The sequence below is a fragment of the Aythya marila genome (genome assembly GCF_965140915.1).
Source record: "Aythya marila genome assembly, chromosome: 7".
NCBI classification, from domain to species: domain Eukaryota; kingdom Metazoa; phylum Chordata; class Aves; order Anseriformes; family Anatidae; genus Aythya; species Aythya marila.
The window spans coordinates 2,785,872-2,805,013 of NC_139048.1; the positions used below are offsets into that span (position 1 = coordinate 2,785,872).

General features: G+C 41.4%; 1 protein-coding gene across 2 annotated transcripts in view; it reads right to left on the minus strand.

Annotated features, from left to right (window-relative positions):
- DOCK1 (dedicator of cytokinesis 1) overlaps positions 1-19,142 on the minus strand; it is a 258,024-nt gene that overhangs the window by 68,538 nt on the left and 170,344 nt on the right. For both annotated transcript variants that reach the window (XM_082764404.1, XM_082764403.1), the window contains exons 30-33: positions 14,112-14,190; positions 13,404-13,504; positions 10,152-10,210; positions 3,053-3,201 (exon numbers count right to left, since the gene is read on the minus strand). In XM_082764404.1, the coding sequence (XP_082620530.1) occupies positions 3,053-3,201; positions 10,152-10,210; positions 13,404-13,504; positions 14,112-14,190 (388 nt within the window). The remainder of the gene's footprint in view (positions 1-3,052; positions 3,202-10,151; positions 10,211-13,403; positions 13,505-14,111; positions 14,191-19,142) is intronic.

The following is a 19,142-nucleotide window of genomic DNA, read 5'->3' on the forward strand; positions in this document are numbered from 1 at the left end:
CACGTTCCTATGAAAGGGAGCTAGAGGAAGCGAGAGATGGAAGGAACAGGACACAAAAGCAGGAGGTTGGGGCTTTTAGTACTCCAAATTCCACATTTCAGCTGAATAACTGTTTCACAATGAACCTTCTCTCCTGCTGCCACCATGGGATCCATCACTCTCACCTGACCAGGCCTTGAACAATCAAACCAATTCTCTTTCATCGCTTCTGTGGCTCGGACATATTCCCTTTGATCTGGAGGGCTTGCCAGTAAAACAGGCAAAGGGGAAAAAGCGAGCGGAGAAGAAGGCATTTTCTTCTATAGGGAAGCTTCAGTCCCACACAGACTTTAGCATCAGATTCCTGCTTTGAGGTACGGGCTACTTTGAAGCCCATATAAGGCTTCAAAGCACATTAAAAGGAAGAGGACAAAAATGGGCAACTCCAGCTTTTAATTCAACCGGCCTTTAATTTAGGGGAATTCATCTTCTGCTTCTTCCTAGGGCTATATATGTACTGGAAGAACAAAATCCCCATTCTGTTACTGGTTTTACCAGGCAAACCAACTCACACTGAAATAAAACCAGCCACGGGGGAAGCTGTCTGTTTATAACACAAGGCATCACAGCATAGAAGTTCTGCAAAAAAATTTCATTTCCTCCCCCACACATGATGAGGTTTGCACATCTGCTGGAGAAGTGGAGCCAATTTAAACCCTTATTGATGTGACTAATAAGGTTAGATAATTGGATTTCTGGCAGTTTAGTTTAACAGCAGCCAACCATTCAGTTTTGAACTCCTCTTTGAAAGCAAGGCTGGACAATAATAATTAGTAGTTGCAGAGTTGCATACATACAACATAACGCAGTGTGTTACGTTGACAGATTAAGTACGAGCACTTACCTAGGTATTGGTACTATTTAAATAAACTATTTTTTATCTATTTCTATCATTTAGAAGACAAACCACTGCAGTTAATAAACAAGTTCTGGTTTGCACGACAGATGATACAGTCAAAGTTTGGGAAGCGCCCGGGAATTGCATTTGTTTGGTTCTTCGGACCGGTTCCAGTTCTACCTCAGCCTCCATATGGCACCAGACAGCTTTGATTTACACCAGGCTGTGATGCTCATGGCACCAAACCTTTAGCTCTTCTGCTTGGCTGCAAACTTTCACAGGCTCTGTATCGCCAACTGGATGCTAGAGGGGCTCTGTAGAAGGGGGACAGCTCATATGGGGTCTACACGAGGTGTCCCACACACCTCTGCTGCTGGCATGCAGATGTCTCATGCACGTCAGAAGATGCGGGGCTGCTGCTGAATGGGGCTGACAAGTTACACCTGGCACCAAAAAGACTGAGGTGCCAAATGCCTCCTCTGCCTCACAGATAAGGTCAGCCCCCGCATCCTGGTGCGAAGAAGCAAAAGGGGAACCAACAAGAGCGCACCAGGGTTGACTGCAGAAATTGGATGTATACAAGGCTGTGAGAGCTGAAAGACGGCCAAGGAAATTGGCTGTGATCTTCGTTCCCAGAACACCAATCTGAGAGCCCCAGCATGCACACAACTACATTATCTGCAAAATTATAAATGGATAGATTGATTATTCCATTAGACATAACTGTTCACTCCAAACGCACTGAAATAAGGTTTATTACCTCTGTACCTGTCATCTCAATGTTATGCCCATAAAGGAAGAAGCTACTCTGACACGAGAAATATATGCCGAGTATCTACAATCCAAGACATCTCTGACTTCAGCATGAAGCATTTTTCTTCTCAAAAGGCAAAAAAGAATTGTGTGAAATATTTAAGATGTTCATTTATTAAAATCAGCCAACTATTCCACACAAAGCTGGTTTTCTTCTGTCAAGAAAATACAGGGCCATAAATTTAGCTATAAAGTTACCCTCGGATTTTTGATGATCCATATAATTGTACAAATAAAAAATGACAAGTAACAGAGAGAGCATCTGACATGAAAGTGTTTAAATGGCATCCCAGTGAGCATTTCAATCTTTACAGTATCATCAGAGTCAAACATAAAAAAGGATGATTACGCAGTAATTGGATGGATCCAAAATACAGTTCACCACCTTTCCATACAGCATCCAGCACAAAACAAATCGAAGTAATATAGCTGGTGTCATTTCCCCATGTTTAAGTCTCTCCATGCAGATATTCCTTTATTCTGGCTACAGATTTATTAAGGGTTCGTTATGGATAATAATTCACCAAAACCAAATATCTTCCAAGAAAGCAAAGGCAAACATGAAGAAAAAAATAAACAACACGTGTCAAACTTTACTGCAAATTTCACTAAGTCATATCCTGAACTGACAGACATTTCACCGTGTAAAGGAGCTACTCTGGCTTATATGATGAAACTACCTGGCCTAGCTAGTCTTATACTCAATCCATAAGGTAAAGTTTCAAGGGAAAGAACATAAAATGGATGATGTCAAGAAACTCTCCTCCACTCTCCTTGTCTCTCAAAAGAGGATGCTATCAGGGTAAGACTGTATGTGCTTATTCAAGGACTTCCTTCAGCATGTTGAAATAAAATAAAATAAAATAAAAAAGCTCCAATAGTACTTTTGATTTTGCAGTGCTGATATAGCATGAAGATAGACTGCCACTGATTGGATAGCCTTTTTCCCTCTTAAAAATCCCCAAAATGATTTAGAGTATCCAAATTGTAAGATAGTACAGATGATAAATTTGTACAGGTTATAGTTTCTTTTGCCACATTATCAGGCTTCCGTTTATGCCCAATTCAGCTCCGAAGCAGACTCCTTTCCTGAGTCACAGTGAAAATTTAAGACATCTGTCTTTGCTCTCCTGATGTATCATAAAGAAAGGTTTCATTTACTTCATGCAAATTTTTCCTTCAGTAAGAATTTAAAACCTTTGGATGAAAATTCTATAGCCACTCAGAGTTATAGAAAACAAGCAATCCATAATTATATTATTCTTTTGGAAAAAAAAGGAAGTAACAAATATCCTTATGTTTCTGCCAAAGAACAGTTAAATCTTTCTTACAAACTTCAAATATTTGTTGCTTACTGCTTACCATCTGGAAGCTCCTGGTAAAATGGAATTCACACTGCATCATATCAAAGAAGATGGGGATCGTGGCTTTTCGCAGCTCTGTTTCAGGGATAAGCGTCATTTCTAAGATGGGTCCCACCATTTCCGGGATGAACTTGATTTTATGCTGACCTGTAAAGAGAAACAAAGCATTTCAGAGCTAATGAACGGCCGCTGACTTAGCGGATGATAATTGTTTTAAAAGCCATATCAATAAATCCTCGTATAGGCAAAATGCAAGACAAGTCTTTTTCAAGATCTGATCCTACTGAAACGTGTTATAATTTATTCCTCAAGAGGGGAAGTATCTGATACGTATAAACCCGAATTAATGAAGAGTTGTTCAGCCAGTAATCAAGCTGGAACTTGCTGCATTTTTCAAAAAGCACCTGTACTAACACACATTAAATTTCAAGATTTTCTTCAAATACATCTTATGGATAGCAGAGGAGGCGGCTAAAAGGCACATCACTTGCATTAACTTATTTAGACTTCTGTATCTTCTGCAGCATACAAAATGTTCTTCACGTCACTCTATCAAAATGTCACCACGAGTACATACTTACATAGCCTCGAGACATGAAACTACATCTTAGCCAAGCCGACAATATGTCTTCTTTCTCCCAGAGTCGATCTGACTGGCTAACTTTATTTCACATTTACCTCCCCAGGAGAAAGCCGCACCTCCCCAACGCTCCCTGCTCTGTGCACAGAACAGAAATTAAACCGTAACAGGAACATGAAGCCTAATAAATATTGGACTAGTTAAGAACATCTAGTTACTGTTCTTATTGTTGGATAAAGTGTAGAAGATGCAGATTACACATACTGCAAATCATCTACTCAGCACCACCAGGGAGAGATGCTCGTGCAGAGCTGTGGGAGGGCACCGAGGAGCTCCAGGCTGAGGACCTGATGGCAGAAGTTTAGAAAACACAAACCCATTCTGCTCACAGCAACAGGCTGAGATCACACCATGACTTGGAAAAGGGCCAGTTAACCCCTCTGGGTCTGCGCCTGCTCTCCTGTGACCTGGGCCAGATGACAACTACCTAAATCAGAGAAGCAGGAGCAGATTTCTTCTCTCTAACATTTCTGAAGTGCAGCAAGATATTAGGAAGAACTTCTTTACTCAGAGGGTTGTGAGGCGTTGGAATGGGCTGCCCAGGGAAGTGGTGGAGTCACCATCCCTGGAGGTCTTTAAAAGACATTTAGATGTTGAACTTAGCGATATGGTTTAGCAGAGGACTTGTTAGTGTTAGGTCAGAGGTTGGACTCAATGATCTTGAGGTCTCTTCCAACCTAGACAGTTCTGTGATCCTGTGAAGATTCCTGTATGGAAGATGATAGGAGTCCAACACTTTACAGCATCGTGTTAAGTCTGGAACATTATGGAGCTCATTTCATTTTATAATAAATAGAAAAGAACAAAAATTCACACTGATTTGTATACCTTATGGTGCATTGGAACTTCAGCACATGCAATCGGTGAAGTTTCTCACAAACCTGATGCTATAATAGCTGTACACAACGAGAAGCGTGTTTGTGCAGCCACTGCTGCAGCTCAGGCTGGGCTTCTTTTCAGCTGGGCTAATTTAAGGAGCCCTCAGCATCCTCCACTCTAAAGCTCTTGTTTCCCATTGCAGTTTACTGGTGGTATACGACAGAAACACATTTTAATTCATTTATATTCCACTGCACTACACTGGCATGGCAGTAACTGTGAAAGTATTTAATTAGCAGTTTCACTTTTGACCAGAACTAACATAAATCTGAACAAATGTAATCAAGCAAAAATCCTTTACTGACAAAACACGCTGCTGCATTTTTATTTTTTTATTTTTAACAGATATAATTTAAGTTACTTGATTTGGCAAACTTCAGAATCCCATTAGCATTAGCAATCCTATTAGGGCAAATTAATACACAACCAAAATTGCTGCTTCGTATGACGCTGCACCGCTGGCTCTTGGTGAGGAATATCAAGTAGGAGGAGTGAAGTTTCCCCTGCCCTCCTTACAAGCATTATTACATTCAGCGTCTCAGGTGACACTTTCCTCGTGTTACGCCTGAAAAGTGTCAGAGTCGATATTTCAGAAAACAAATGATAGTGACAAAAGTTATTCGCCAGACACAAATTCAATGTCATAAGGTTCTCCGTGGGCTGCGATGGGTTTTTCATTGCTTCGAGCGCAGGGATCCCCTCAGAAAAGTACCTAACATCTCTGGAAACGTAGATGTGAAAAATGGAGAACATGCACAAGGTTTCTTGCCAATGCACAGGGCCGGGCCTGCAGCAGGCTGCGTGCTCTCGGCCTTTCTGCTGCTCACAGGCCGCTTGTGCATTGGGTGGAACAACCAAGCAGAGCTTGTACATCACCGAGCACTGGGCTTTGCCAAATAAAAAATCTGGGAGGACCTGGGGGGAAATAGAGGCATGTGAGAACTAGAAGAAAGCAGCTGAGGGTTGTGGCACCATTCAGAGGAGCATTGGGCGGTGAGGAACCTCTTGAAGTTGTACAAAGGCAAATGCAGGGTCCTGCATGAAGGGCAGAACAAGCCCATGCACCAGTATGGGTAGGGGCTGACCTGCTGGAAAGCAGCCCTGTGGGGAGGGACCTGAGGGTCCTGGTGGACAGCAGGTTGACCACGAGCCAGCAGTGTGCCCTCATGGCCAAGAAGGCCAACGGGATCCTGGGCTGCATTGGGAAGAGTGTTGCCAGCAGGTTGAGGGAGGTGATCCTCTCAACCCTGCACAGTCCTGGTGTGGCCACACCTGGAGTATTGTGTCCAGGTCTGGGCTCCCAGTACAAGAGGTCATGGAGCTACTGGAGAGAGTCAAGAGGAAGGCTACTAAGATGTTTAGGAGCATCTGTCGTATGAGGAGAGGCTGATGGAGATGGGCCTGTGTGGCCTGGAGAAGAGAAGACTGAGCAGGAATCTTATTAATGTGTATAAATATCCGAACTGAGGAGTCTCCTTCTCTGGAGATATTCAAAACCCACCTGTATGCCAGCCTGTGCAATCTGCTCTGGGCCACCCTGCCTGGCAGGGGGGTCGGACCAGATGACCTCCAGAGGTTCCTTCCAACCTCAACCACTCTGTGATTGTGTGATTATCAGAAAGCACTAAAAGCACACTGGACTGCATTAAACCCCTTGCCTGCTACATGAAACCCATCCCTACACCTGAGGGGATGTGGCTGCTCCCCCTGCACTCCCCCTCCAACTGGGTAAAGTGGGAGAGGGTTGGAGCCCAACTGGCACCCGTCTTATACCATGGCATGCAGTGGGGATGTGATGGCACACGCACACACATGCAAGGATGATGTTATCCTGTGCAATGCTGTGCCACAACACAAAGCATCAGAGTGACAACCAAAGGCAATGATCCTGCTCTGGTGCCCGAGAGCACGCACTGCAGCTGCCTGTCACACGCAGCACTTGCTGATAAACAACCGAACAATGAATTCTCCTTTTTTTCCCCCAGGAGCGCAGGAACTCCCACGCAGAGGTTTAATATGTGACAAGTCTGGGAGAAAACTGAGGCCTCTCTTCTGAAAACCAAATTGTGCATCTGCTTTAAAAACCACATTCAAAACCAGTATTTTTTTGGATATGTAAAAACTCCTCCTCATAGTGACTTCTGCCTTGCCGTGAGATATGCTAGAGACCGCTCACACAACAGCAGCAAACTTGAGTTAAAATCCAGGTGCTTTCTTTATCTGATAACCTGTGTGATTTGCATTTCCCAGGTTCTCCTAATTCATTTTTGGGCCACAAGACCAACGAAAAAATTTGCTAGCAACCTCACCTCTGACATGGGCCAGCTCTGAACATGCATAGCAAATACAGAGAATGTTATTTGTAATGACTTCTATGTATTTAATGCTCAAAGTTCAGGGCTATTTTTAACCCTAGCCTTCTTTCCAGTGACATTAACATCTCTGTCAAGACACCTTTTCTGACGTCAAGTCCTTGGAGGAAACGCTGGGCCAGTGACCAGCTTGCTGCAGGACAGCACCAGCAACAATTTCACTTCATCGTCAGGAATTTTACTCCTCCATCTTCTAGCTGGTTCAATAAGAGCAATGCTTGCTGATCTGCCTTTCCTCGATCAGCTTTATCATGAGGAAATAAATACATTTATATATATTGCTTCTTCAACGCTTCACTGTTGAAACCACTAACCACTGACAACTGGTATACAGACCCTAGCATCAAACTCTGTTTTGTATATGCTGAACTGCACCACATAACACTTCTAAGTGCACGCTGTTTGATTCCCTGCATTTACCAAGACAGATACCACAGCTTTCCTTACATTCCTACGGCACTTACTGTCTCACCCAGGGCTAAGGTGCCCCAGTGCTAACAAAACAGTGACTCAAAATAATGTATTATTTTAAACTTGAGGTTGTGATATGGAAGGAAAAAAGCCTACCAAGACTAATATACATTGTTTTTGATGCACACAGGAAAATAAAAGCAATACAGTGCTTTCAGAAAGCCAACGCAGCAGGGGCTCTGCACACTGGGACTACGGCTCCCCGAAGCCGTCCTCATTGCTTCTGCATCAGAGCACTCACATTTAAAGCCTTCATGATCAAATCTAGCAAGGTATCAGACAGCACAGCTACAACGAGGATATAAGCAGAAAATCTGTCAAGCTGGATCTTTTACACATGGTTCCCTGTTGAAAACAAAAACCTTATTCGTAAATTACAGGTATTTAACATGTGCGTGCACACTGTTACCTACTGCACTCCACTATATAAGCTCTTTTGCATTAACTGCAGTAGGAAGGCTGGAATATTGCAGCCAACACTGCATCAGGAATACACAGGCAAGTATAACCTTTTGGAGTTTGCATTTTACTATTTAATTTCAGAAAATAAATTATACTCTTAAATGTGCATCACAGCTACTGGACTGTCTTGTTCCCAACGGGAAAGTTTTAACTCCACAAGTGTTGGATGTTAACCACGGCATTTGTGAACAAAAAGTGATGAGCTAAAATGAGAATTTGAGGCTCATCCATGCCCTTTAATACATAAATCAAAAGTCAAAGTTATTTGTCTTTATCATATCTTATGCACAATGACAGAGTCATAAAAAATTATATGCTCAAGCATATGCAAGAATTATAGGTTTTCACTTTTGATTTTGTTTCTGAACATATACATTAATAATTTGACTAATGTAGTGAAACTCCTAAGATAAAAGTGTCAAGCACACTACAATCAATTCCCCTGCAGTGGTAAGTCAGTATTATTTCTTAATTGATGCTGTGACATACATGAGATTGGTGAAGAGCCAGAAGTTAAACATGATCAGCATTGACTATCTGTATTACAAAGAAGCGGAGAAAAAGAAAGCTTCTCATTATGAAAAGTACAAAGGCCTTGTTGGATTGGGGTCCTGGCTCCGATTTACCTTTCTCCTGCAGGTTTTGTTGGGAAGAGCAGCAATTTACCACCTCCCTCACCATGTGCAATTTCAGAATTAATGATCCCAGTCTCCTAGGGAATCACGGACATTAGAGCTAGAAGAGGTCACGGAGACATCTACATAGGTAATATCAGCTTATAATGGAGAAACCAAAAATATGTCTAAAACTCTATCAAAAATAAAAAGGCTTTCATGACAGAAACATTGAAGAAAACTTGCACCCCCCACCCGCTGCCAATCAATTCACAAAATGCTACTGGAAACGATTAGCATCTCCCTGTTAGTGCTGAAAAAATGAACCCAAAAGCTACTAAATAACCTGTCCTAGAGCAGCCAACATCAGCAACGGTAGTAAAAAGCATTACACAGTCTATAGTTCCCAGGTTGAGTAGAATAACCTCATGGAACAATAGCCAGATGTATAGCTATGTACACAAACATCCCTTCTTTCAGTCTGCTAAATGCCAGGAAAAGCACACAAGGTTGAAGAATCCGAAGATGCTAGAGAAATTAGGGAAAATAACAGATGAATACAGGGCTGTAAGCACAGAGCAGTGAAGGATTTGGCTAATAACTGACAAAGGAGCTGCCGGAGTCCTGAGCTGGCTGACCCAGCATCAGTCATGGTCCTGGTATCATTATCTGTCTGTCAAGTCCCATATCAGGTGTGCATTATGCTTTAATCTGGTCTCCAGGCACTTAAGTCACAAAAGATGCTTCTAATAAAAAGTGATTTCGGCTGCTCTTGGAAGGCTTTTTTCATCATTCCAGCAGAATGGATGCAAACTCTGCGATATCAAATAATTATGAGCCCTTGCATTCCCTTCTTTTATATGTGCTGATTTTTTTTTTCAAGTTTCAGCAACAACAGTTCAGCTACAGATATAAGTGAAAGGGCAAACACATTTATTTCTGATAATTTAAGGAACTTTTGATGATACTCAGACACAGCTGAAGTGTCTCCACTGTTAAGCTCAGGAAAATGAAATCTGACAGATGAGTACACTCAGGTCGCAGTAAATACTCAGTTGCTCATGAAATTCAATCCCTGTATAGCTAAATTACACCCACAGAACAGACGCAAAGTTGAGGCAGGCAGCTATGCCTAATTTACCTACCAACTCCAGGGATGTCCAAGTTTCCATTCTTTGCTGATCTCCCTAAGTCATTCTGATAGAGCCAAGCAAGACCAAAAATCAGACTTTAAGCTGAATTTCCAGGCCACTGATATCCCTCAGACACGTTCATTTTGCTCTAGTTCCAGTTACTTTATCTACGTGTGTGTATCTGTGCACACATCCGTACATATTTTTGTGTGTGTGTGTATTTATAAAGAAAAAAATGAGAGTAAAAGCCATTCAACAGATATCACCACACCCGCTTCTTTTTATTTACTGTGAGGTTGAATGCCATGAAAAAAAAATAAGATATGTAAACACTGACTAGTTATGTATGTTCCCAGACAGCAAAATAAGTGTGCAGAGGAGGCTTTATTTCTTAAATCACCTGCTTCCTAAATGCCTTTTGGAAGCCTAACGTTATTTCAAGAGAAAGCAGGCTTGTTTCATCTGCACCTCGGTTTATACAAACACTGGGTGAAAGCATTAAGCAACAGGCGTTCGTGCTACTTACCCAGATTATACCACATGTCCCTGATTTCAAAACCAATCTGCCTTCTCATATCGCCGTATCTTAAAAAGAGAACAAAAACATTTATTTATTTTTTAAAAATCTGACCAACATTCTCCAAATTCAGATGACATCAGTAACTCTACATGCCCTCCCTCCCCAGCTCAGCAACGCACCTATAAATGCTGAACCCTACAGAATTCAAACAGGGTGAAAGGGGAACCCAACTCGTTCAGGACACCCCAAGATGCAGCCACACAGCAGCAGCCTGCATCCTCACCTCCTGTTCCTCGCTCACCTTTGGAAGACCTCAAAATTTAAATGCCTGCACCGAATTTCCACTTTCTAAAGGGAGAACACAAAACATTCACCTGTGCAAACCTCTCCTTGCCACATTTTCTGATTACCTAACTGTCCTTTGGGACACGTGGGCGGTTACAGAGATTAATTGCGAGCATTTGCAATTTTCCTACCAGTGATGGCTGGAGGAAGCCTGACAGAGAGCTTCACGGCCTAAGGCCCTATTTTATTTTTACACACACTCTTAGCATCGCGTTGTCCTAGAAAAGAAAACCAGGAGCACCTTGTGACATCTTGTACGATGACGTGCAGAATTACAAAGAAAATGTTTCTGTGCTGCACACCGAGGGGATTTCTGTCCTGCGGGGCCAGAGCAAAACAAGAGGGTCCAGGCACTTCCCATGCCAATGTGGAATTGGAGGCTGCTTCTTCCCCTTGCTGCTCAACCCACCTCCCACCCTGCAGGGACACTGGTGCCACCAGCACCCCGCCACCCACGTGTCTTAATGCTCTGCTCCCTCACCACGTTAATGAAAGGAAAGCTTAATGAATGGGAAACGCCTTATTGACTTCACTAATGACTGGATCAGGACCATCAACCTTCCTATGATTTTATGAAATGAGCTCCAAACTGTTTGCTATCCAGAATATTTGTATGTTGAAGGCCATTAATTAAGTAGCAGGATGAGCAAAACAGCAGTATCTGGCAACTTGTGGGATTTCTGGGAACGATAGTGAGGTGCCCTGTCATTAGTAAGGATTAAAAACATTTCTCTGTATCATTAAAAGTCTGTTATTATCTAACATTGAAATGCAATGTTTAGCAAAACCTACAAATTACAATAATTAGATTTTAATTATTAAATATTTAACATATTGAAATATATACTTAAAAAGGATGGTGAGTGTGATATTGAGTTATTATTTATATCTCTTTGGCACGGAATTAATAGTGGTTTCACAGAGCAATAAAAGTTAGTGCTTCCAAACCATACATTTATTGCATCTGAAGAATTTACTGTCTTGGTTTTTGTCACCAGAACATGATTAAATTGAAAATAATAACTTATGAAAACATTATAAATAGAGATTTACAATTTAGCAAACTTCATTAAGTAACCACTTCAAATGACTTAATCTATTTACTTATATCAGCGGTGAGTAATGTCTGTTTATTTCTTGAAATCCTTCAATGAGATATGCGGCCCCATTTAATATAAAAATCACTCGGAGAAAATTTCCATCCAGGGATCCATCTCATCCTCACAAAGAGGAACAGCAGCCCACGTACAGATTTCAGAGGCATTTCCAGTCCAGCCACAGCCCCGTTGGTTTTTGCCCAGATCAGGAGTCTGGCTGGGAATCAAATGCCCACGGAGGTGCAGAGAGACAGGGGTGGGAAAGAGAGGCAGGACCACGAGCAGCCATGGTTTTGATCCCTCTGCTTTCCAACTGATTGTAATTGGAGCACTCTGAGGTTTGTAGGTCTCCTTTAGACACTTAATTATAAAGAAGAGTTTGTACCACTGATCCCATTTCCAGCAACAGCACTGTTCATAAATTGTAACTCTAATGAAATGAGATTTACCTGGCTGTACAAAAGCATTTTGATTTCCCTTTGCAGAACTGTAACTACAATGTTATTTATGATATTTATATCACAAGTGCAAAACCCTGAGCTCTGTTTGACATCGCTTTTCCACCGAACTTGTAAATATTCCTGTTTCATCAAGGAAGCCCCATGAGTCATATGTATGTGTGCTGGATCACACGGTGCTGAAAAATTCTGTTTTAACACCCAGCGAAAGCACAGCTTCCAAAGAAAGCACCTCAAAACTCCTGATGGAGTGGACGAGTTCAAAGGGCAAAACTTTGCTGCTGGGGAGAAAAAAAAAACAACGCAGGCACAGCCCTGAATTTTCTGGTCAAAGACTGCAACCCACACAGGGCTGCCAGTTAAAGCACAAAACCTTTTAAATCACATTTCACTGCAGCAGTGATAAACTCTTCCCATTCTCACTGCAGTATCTCTTATCATAATAACACACAGAAAGGCTTCCATTTAGAAAGTGAAGTAATACAAAATACACCCTCTCTCTCTCCACACAGATCCATAATATATATCATACGTATAAGCAGGCTGAGCTGGGCTTGCTCGGGGATTCACAGCTTTGAAACTGTCCATTTTTGTGCATTAACTGTGGTAACCTGATTAAACCTGGAAACAAACTGCTTTTGCAGGCATTCGTTACAAACACTAATGGCACAGAAACAGAATCCACGCATGTGGTCTGAAAACATTTTCCTGGCTCTTTTCTGTGCTCGCTGCTTAGTTAATGACAGGGTCCTCAGCACTGGAAGCCCAATGACATGTAGGAGAAATGCATACATCAAAATATTCATGCTCGGGTCTTTTCTCTTTTGACAGGTTTCATTTGCTGGGGGATTCTGAATAGAAATCAGATAGTTCAAGCTCCCTGGTCAGAGGTAGGCAATGTAATCCCTTTTAACCACGCAAGCATACAAGGCTGCAGTTACACAAACCCATTCTTCAGGGACATCACGGGGAAACTGTCTGTAGTTACGAAAATTCACTCTAAAAGGCCGTCAGGGATTAAGCAATAAAGAGTGCACATAAAATGAGATTAGAATAATCACAAAGCTAAAGTGATTTAAAAATGCGGTTTTATAATATGTTAATACTTCTGAAAAGTCTTGACTTTATGAATATCCTGCAGTATAAAATACTGTCTTCATCAGTAATGAATCATGTAATTTAGATCTTGATTCAAGGGTAGAAACACATGCAATACTTGATTCATGTTTTTAAAACCAACCTTTCATTATACCGTGATTGCATCTCAATTTGAATGGATTTAGCTAAGAAATTAAACTAAAATTATGTTAATAGACCTCAAGTTCTTGTCCATGATTTAGATGACGAATAGGACTTACTTGTTAAGTATTTTTGCTCTCTTAGCACTTGAAAAATTCTCCAGTTGTAAAGACTCTTGCGTGAGAAAAGCAACAGCTAGATGGAAGTAGTTGTTCCAAAGCTGAAAGGCCCCAGAATGACAAGAACAGATATCATTAATTCTTTGAAACGCTTTTTTTTCTATCTACAAAACATCCTAGAAGAATCTAAGTTATTCACATACAGATTTATAGGTGAAAATAACACAGCCATTGTTTCTTCGTATATTCTCGGTACATCTTCTCATCGCGTTTATGTTTCCAGGAAACATTCCCCATCTAGAAATCCCAAACGATTATGTGCTGATGATTCAAGTAAAATCAAATATGAGCACACAAATCTAGGTGGTGGTGGGAGAAAAAAAAAAAGGACCCAGACTCAGGCTGCACCTTTGACTCAATAACTCTACTAAAGCAACTGCTTTAGAAAGGGGAGGACACCCCCTTTTGCTGTTCCTGAAGAAAAAAAGGAGTTTTCTGTGGTGCTCTCAGTAAGACTTGGTACTCTTTTAGGATGAGACCCATTTGACAAAAGGATCAGGAATACGTGCTGAGCCTGAAATGCCTTAACTGGGCTTCCAGGGTTCACGGTGACATACACACATACAACAGAAGTCTATGTTTGGGACAGAAACTTCTTCCGATATTAAGACTACTCCCCGAGACCTTGTTTGGTGTTTCTTTTCTTACCTGTAACTCAAAGTTGGCTTGATCAAGAAATTTTTTGTTTAGCATATCTGCATACTGATTAATTGCTCGCAGGAAGACTCTGAAAGATCAAGAGAAAATTACATAATTACACACTCTTCAGTAGCACCTTTGTACGTTTGGCATCCCAATTCGACAAAAATCTGAGTCTGTCTGGAAAGTGAAATTTGTAGCTGTTACTTGAAAAGCAGTGTGATCTCACCACTGGTAAGCATACGGAATTATATGCAGATGTTCTCAAAATTAATCAAGCAAATTAGCATATGCAGAGTAAAGAAACAAGGAATGTTTGGGATAAAATCACTTGTCTTTAAAATATCTCATGATAATCAGAAGATCATTAAAAATTCAGTTTATTAGAAAAAAGTCTATTAGTTTCTTTAAAGCTGCAGTATCTTAACGTTGTAGCTAACCTGGGGCTGAAATTGGCTGGACTTTAACTTGCAGGTGAAGCAAAACGTGTTTTTAAACAAATACGAGGCAGACACTGTTTTACTTATTGAACAAAAACATATAAAAATGCTCTTGAAGGACAGCCTTCAAAATATTGTTCAGTGTTCTACTTCTCAAACGCTAATTTACTCCCTAGTACAGTTTATTGCTTCCCCGAAAAGGTTGCTTGTTAAATTGCAATAGAAGCTGACTTGACAAGCTTTAAAAATAAAACCAAATGCTATAGCATAAGTAGGTCACTACATATTCATGGTGCTGAAAAGGAAACATATTATTCTCTGGTATCCTCATCTCCATTCTCAAAATAAACATTAGATTCCTCCTGAAGACTCTAAATTTATGGTATGAAACTGCCAGCTAATGCCAAACGAGCTCGTCTTTTGAGCAAACTGTCTGTGGTACAGATTGATGCCTCCTGAAAGTACCAGTAACGATAAAGACCACTCATAAAATGTACAACTTTTTTTTTATTATTATTTTTTTCCCCCAATAGCAATCTTTAAGAAGAGATTTGCACTACTGGATGCAAATAACAGTTAATCTTTCTACGGGTTGATGAAAAAAAAAATCAGGATTTTTTAAAACAAACCAGTAGAAGCAGTTAAATCTTTTATTGAATTTAAGATACCTACTGATCTTTCCTGGAAATAATAATTAAAAAAAAAAAGAACATTAAGCTAAATGTTTATTAGCCCAAGCAAAGTAAAACCTCTAGATAACACCCAGACAGCAGCATGGTATGAGAGATTATTCATGTGTACCAAGTAAATTACATAAGGCACAACTTCTGCCACCACTGGGATGTGTCTCTGCTATAAAGCTGGATTACCCCCACAGTACTGCCACTGGAGGAGAAGGAAAGTATCCAAAAATGAAAAGCAAAACGAAGTAGATAAAGGAAAGCACAAAAGAAAATGTGAAAGATTGAAGAATATGTAAAATAGAATAGCATATATAAAAGAAAAAAGCCCACATGTGTAGGTACATTTATCTATAAATACCCATATGAAAAAATCCCTCTCTTTATACACTTTACATACGTTTCACAATATCACTTTTTATACCTAAAGATCTCATTTGCATCCTCACACTTGTGCCCGGCACACGCAGAGCTGCATTTGAGGAACAGCAACTCCGTGCATTATTCACCAGTAACTTTGTCAGGGGATATATTTGGAAACTTCATTAAGGGATTTTATAAATGCGATGACTTCAGCACACACAAGAACCCACTGCAGACGGCTTTTAGATCTATGATTCAATTACTGAGCCGTAGCGTATACCAAGATGGAATCTGAAGCTATCCGTGTAATCAGAGCACCAACAATTGGCTATGTAGACTTATGTCCTGTTTTGTTTGGTTTTGAAAGCCTGACAATACCAGGAGATCCGCAAGGCTTCCCGGAAGGAGCAGTGATTTACCACAGCAGGAAGGGGCTCTCTAATGCTCCGCGCCTTACGAAGATAAAATCAGATCCAATACAGGGAGGATTATGCCTACAATTTAATTATGTTGCCTCAAGACATCACTGTAATGTATTCAATCTGCTCCATCTAATTAAGCTTTGGAACAATCTCATTACTTTATATACCATTATTTTACTTTAAATTGTAGCTCTCATTTTTCCCCTATATTATTAATTCCAGTGCCTACAAATAAACAACAAAAAGTGCAGAATCCACTGTACCTTGCAACAGAAGAAGGACTAAACCACGACACACCTGTACCACTCTAATTGCCAGCAAACACCCTTCATCCAGCCCCTTCAGCCCATGTGCTACCCGTGGTTGGACTGCTCTAGGAGGGTAGGTGTTCCTCCCAGATTCCTGCAGTGGAGCATCCGAAAAAGCGATGCAGAGATTTAAAGTGTTGATTTTTTAATTATTCGAGCCCCATTTTAATTTTCGTTTGATTAGATGATCCACTCGCTCCTTCTGTTAGTGTGAAACGAGAAGTTATAAAGCAGAACAACCAGAAAGCAGTGCAACCCCTGCAACTTCCTGGCACAATTAAAGGCACCAAAATGACTTCTCTCATGACCGAGCCCACAGAGCGTTCCAGCATCTTTCACTACCTCTGATGTCAAGAGAAAAGAAAGAAAGTTTGATGATTTTATCTCACGAAGTTGATTTTGAGAATATATATTAAAATAGTACCATGAGAAGTAGCAAGGCATATAGCACTCCTGGACAATTTGGAGGCTTCCATGACACAGCTCTCCTCCTTTACCTCACTGTAAAGTTCTGTTATGGGGCCCAGGGAAGGAAAGGCTGGGTTTAGGTACACGTACTTTGCTGCTGTGTTGGGATCCCTGACTCCTGACCACCTCGTGCTCTCTGACACACTCACACAGAAGCGAGGAGAGGTGCCAACCACAAGGCAAGCTGAGCCAGGATCTCAAAAAACAGGAGCAGAAATTGGATCTCAGAAAGTGTGTCAATATTCTGGAAATAATATGGAAGAAAATGCCATGATTTGGTTGTTCTTAACTGGAAAATACTGATCTTGAACCAGAACAGAAGGTGCTTGAGCATCATCTGGAAGCAAATTGATGCAGGAGAATGCAAACAACACGACCAACCCACAGCAGACTCTGTCCATTATTTGTTTCAGGAAACCTTCGATTAGGTTGTTCTCCAGGCTTAAACTGAAGCAGACAGATAGGAGCCACCTGCTCTTGCTCTTCTGGTACCACAGTGAAGAGGAGTGATTAAAAAAGACACAAACAGAAAGATGGCAGAGAAATCATCAGGTTTCTGGAAAGCATCTTAAGGATGCAGATAAGTCAAATCCGCTGCTGACTGGAAATTGTGCTGCAGATGTTGCACAGAAGTATTGAAAACAACTGTCGCTGAGAAAAAAAAAAAATAGTGTTTTCACCTGGAATATTCAAATACCTTCCTGTGAACGAGCTGCAATTTGGGGACAAAGAATCAAAAGAAATAACAACGGACCTGGCAAAAGCACAACGGTCTGGCTGGCCTGCTTCACCACTGCAGTACTACGCTCAGTCGTGTGGTTTGTCAATGAGAAAGATGATTTCTCTGAAGAGATCATGCAGATAGACTAAAATTTTGCTCAGTGAATTCTTGGCTACACTCCAGGAAATGGCACGTTATCATCTGTGAGGTTTGCTGCAAATCACGGTTCAGATTTATGCCCCAATAAAATTCAGTAGAAATTGTTTATGAATAATTCCAGGTGTTGGTCCGATACTCTTCCTCTTTCGATGCAGGTACTTGTGGCTTGCACTAACTTCACTGTAAAAGTTGTAGAAACTGGAAAAAAAACAGGGGAAACTGGCTTCTCAGAACAGGCAGAATTAAAACAACCGCACCAGTTCTGTACTGCAAAATAAGCTGGCTGCTTAAAATTAAGGACATCCTTACGTAAGGATGAAAGGCGTACATGGAACTGGCTGGGCCAACGGGGGAGCATCAAAACACCTCCTGTGTTCAATGGAGATCATCAGTCCGCAGTGGCAAACCTTTCCTTGGTGTAATTAATAACGAAGATCAGCGTCTAGCTGCATGTGCATAAAGAGAAGTGCTTTTCTTGAATTTCAGTCTTGATTAATGAAAGAAGTTATCCGTGTCAGGAAGAGCCACAGAAGTTGAAACCTTGAGTGAGAGAGGACTGAGAGCTGGGGACTGATTTTAACATACCCTGCTACACTCGTATACTTGCTGATAAGACGCCTTATCAGTTCTTTATGAACCAGGAGGAATAATCATCCGCACTGGCACATGGTGGAAACTGCACAGGGTGTTGGTGAATGGTGGCACCAAAACCACTGAACACCACCGTGCCACCACGCTACGAACTGCTTGGCCTGGCTCTAACAGGGCAAGGGGCAACTGCAATGGGAACAAAGTTCCCAAACAAAATAGGAAATACCTTGGGATGCTAAGGACTGGCCACTGAGAGCAGAAATTCTCCTCAATATGCTAGAGGAGCAGTGCTGAGAAGGGGAGCAGGCACAAAACTTATAAATGATGGCATAAAGTACCTCAAAAACATCCCGGGAGCTTGCTGTTCTAAAGACATTGTTTTTTTGTTTCCCTAAAACCAAAACAGAAGTAAACAAGTGAAGCAACCATCTGGGACACGGCCGGGGATCACGCACCTCGCCCTGCCTAGGGCAGCAGGATGGGTCAGTCCTCATTTCTTCCACAGTTTCTCCTCATTTATGGCCCTCACTCCAGAGTCAATAAATCCATTCATATGCTGCTGCTTCAAGCCGTAAACACAACCTCAGTTGCAACCACCGTGTATTTATGCTGTTAGTGATTATTAATCACATCCAGAGGGCTCACAGGTTTGTGGCTGCACGCTTGGAGATTGCTCCCCCAAATAACGCAGACATTTAGGCTTTGACTCTGTAACTTTACCGTTGTAGAGAGGCCCTTCTTCACGTGTACAACCTCACCGAGGCCAGGAGGCTGTTCCTATTTATCAAATCCAGACTTGCAGTGGTAATAATAAATGAGGAAGGGACAAAGGGACTCAATTTATAAGTGTAACAGCAGTCACGGTGCCAAACACCTCTCCCCTGCTTT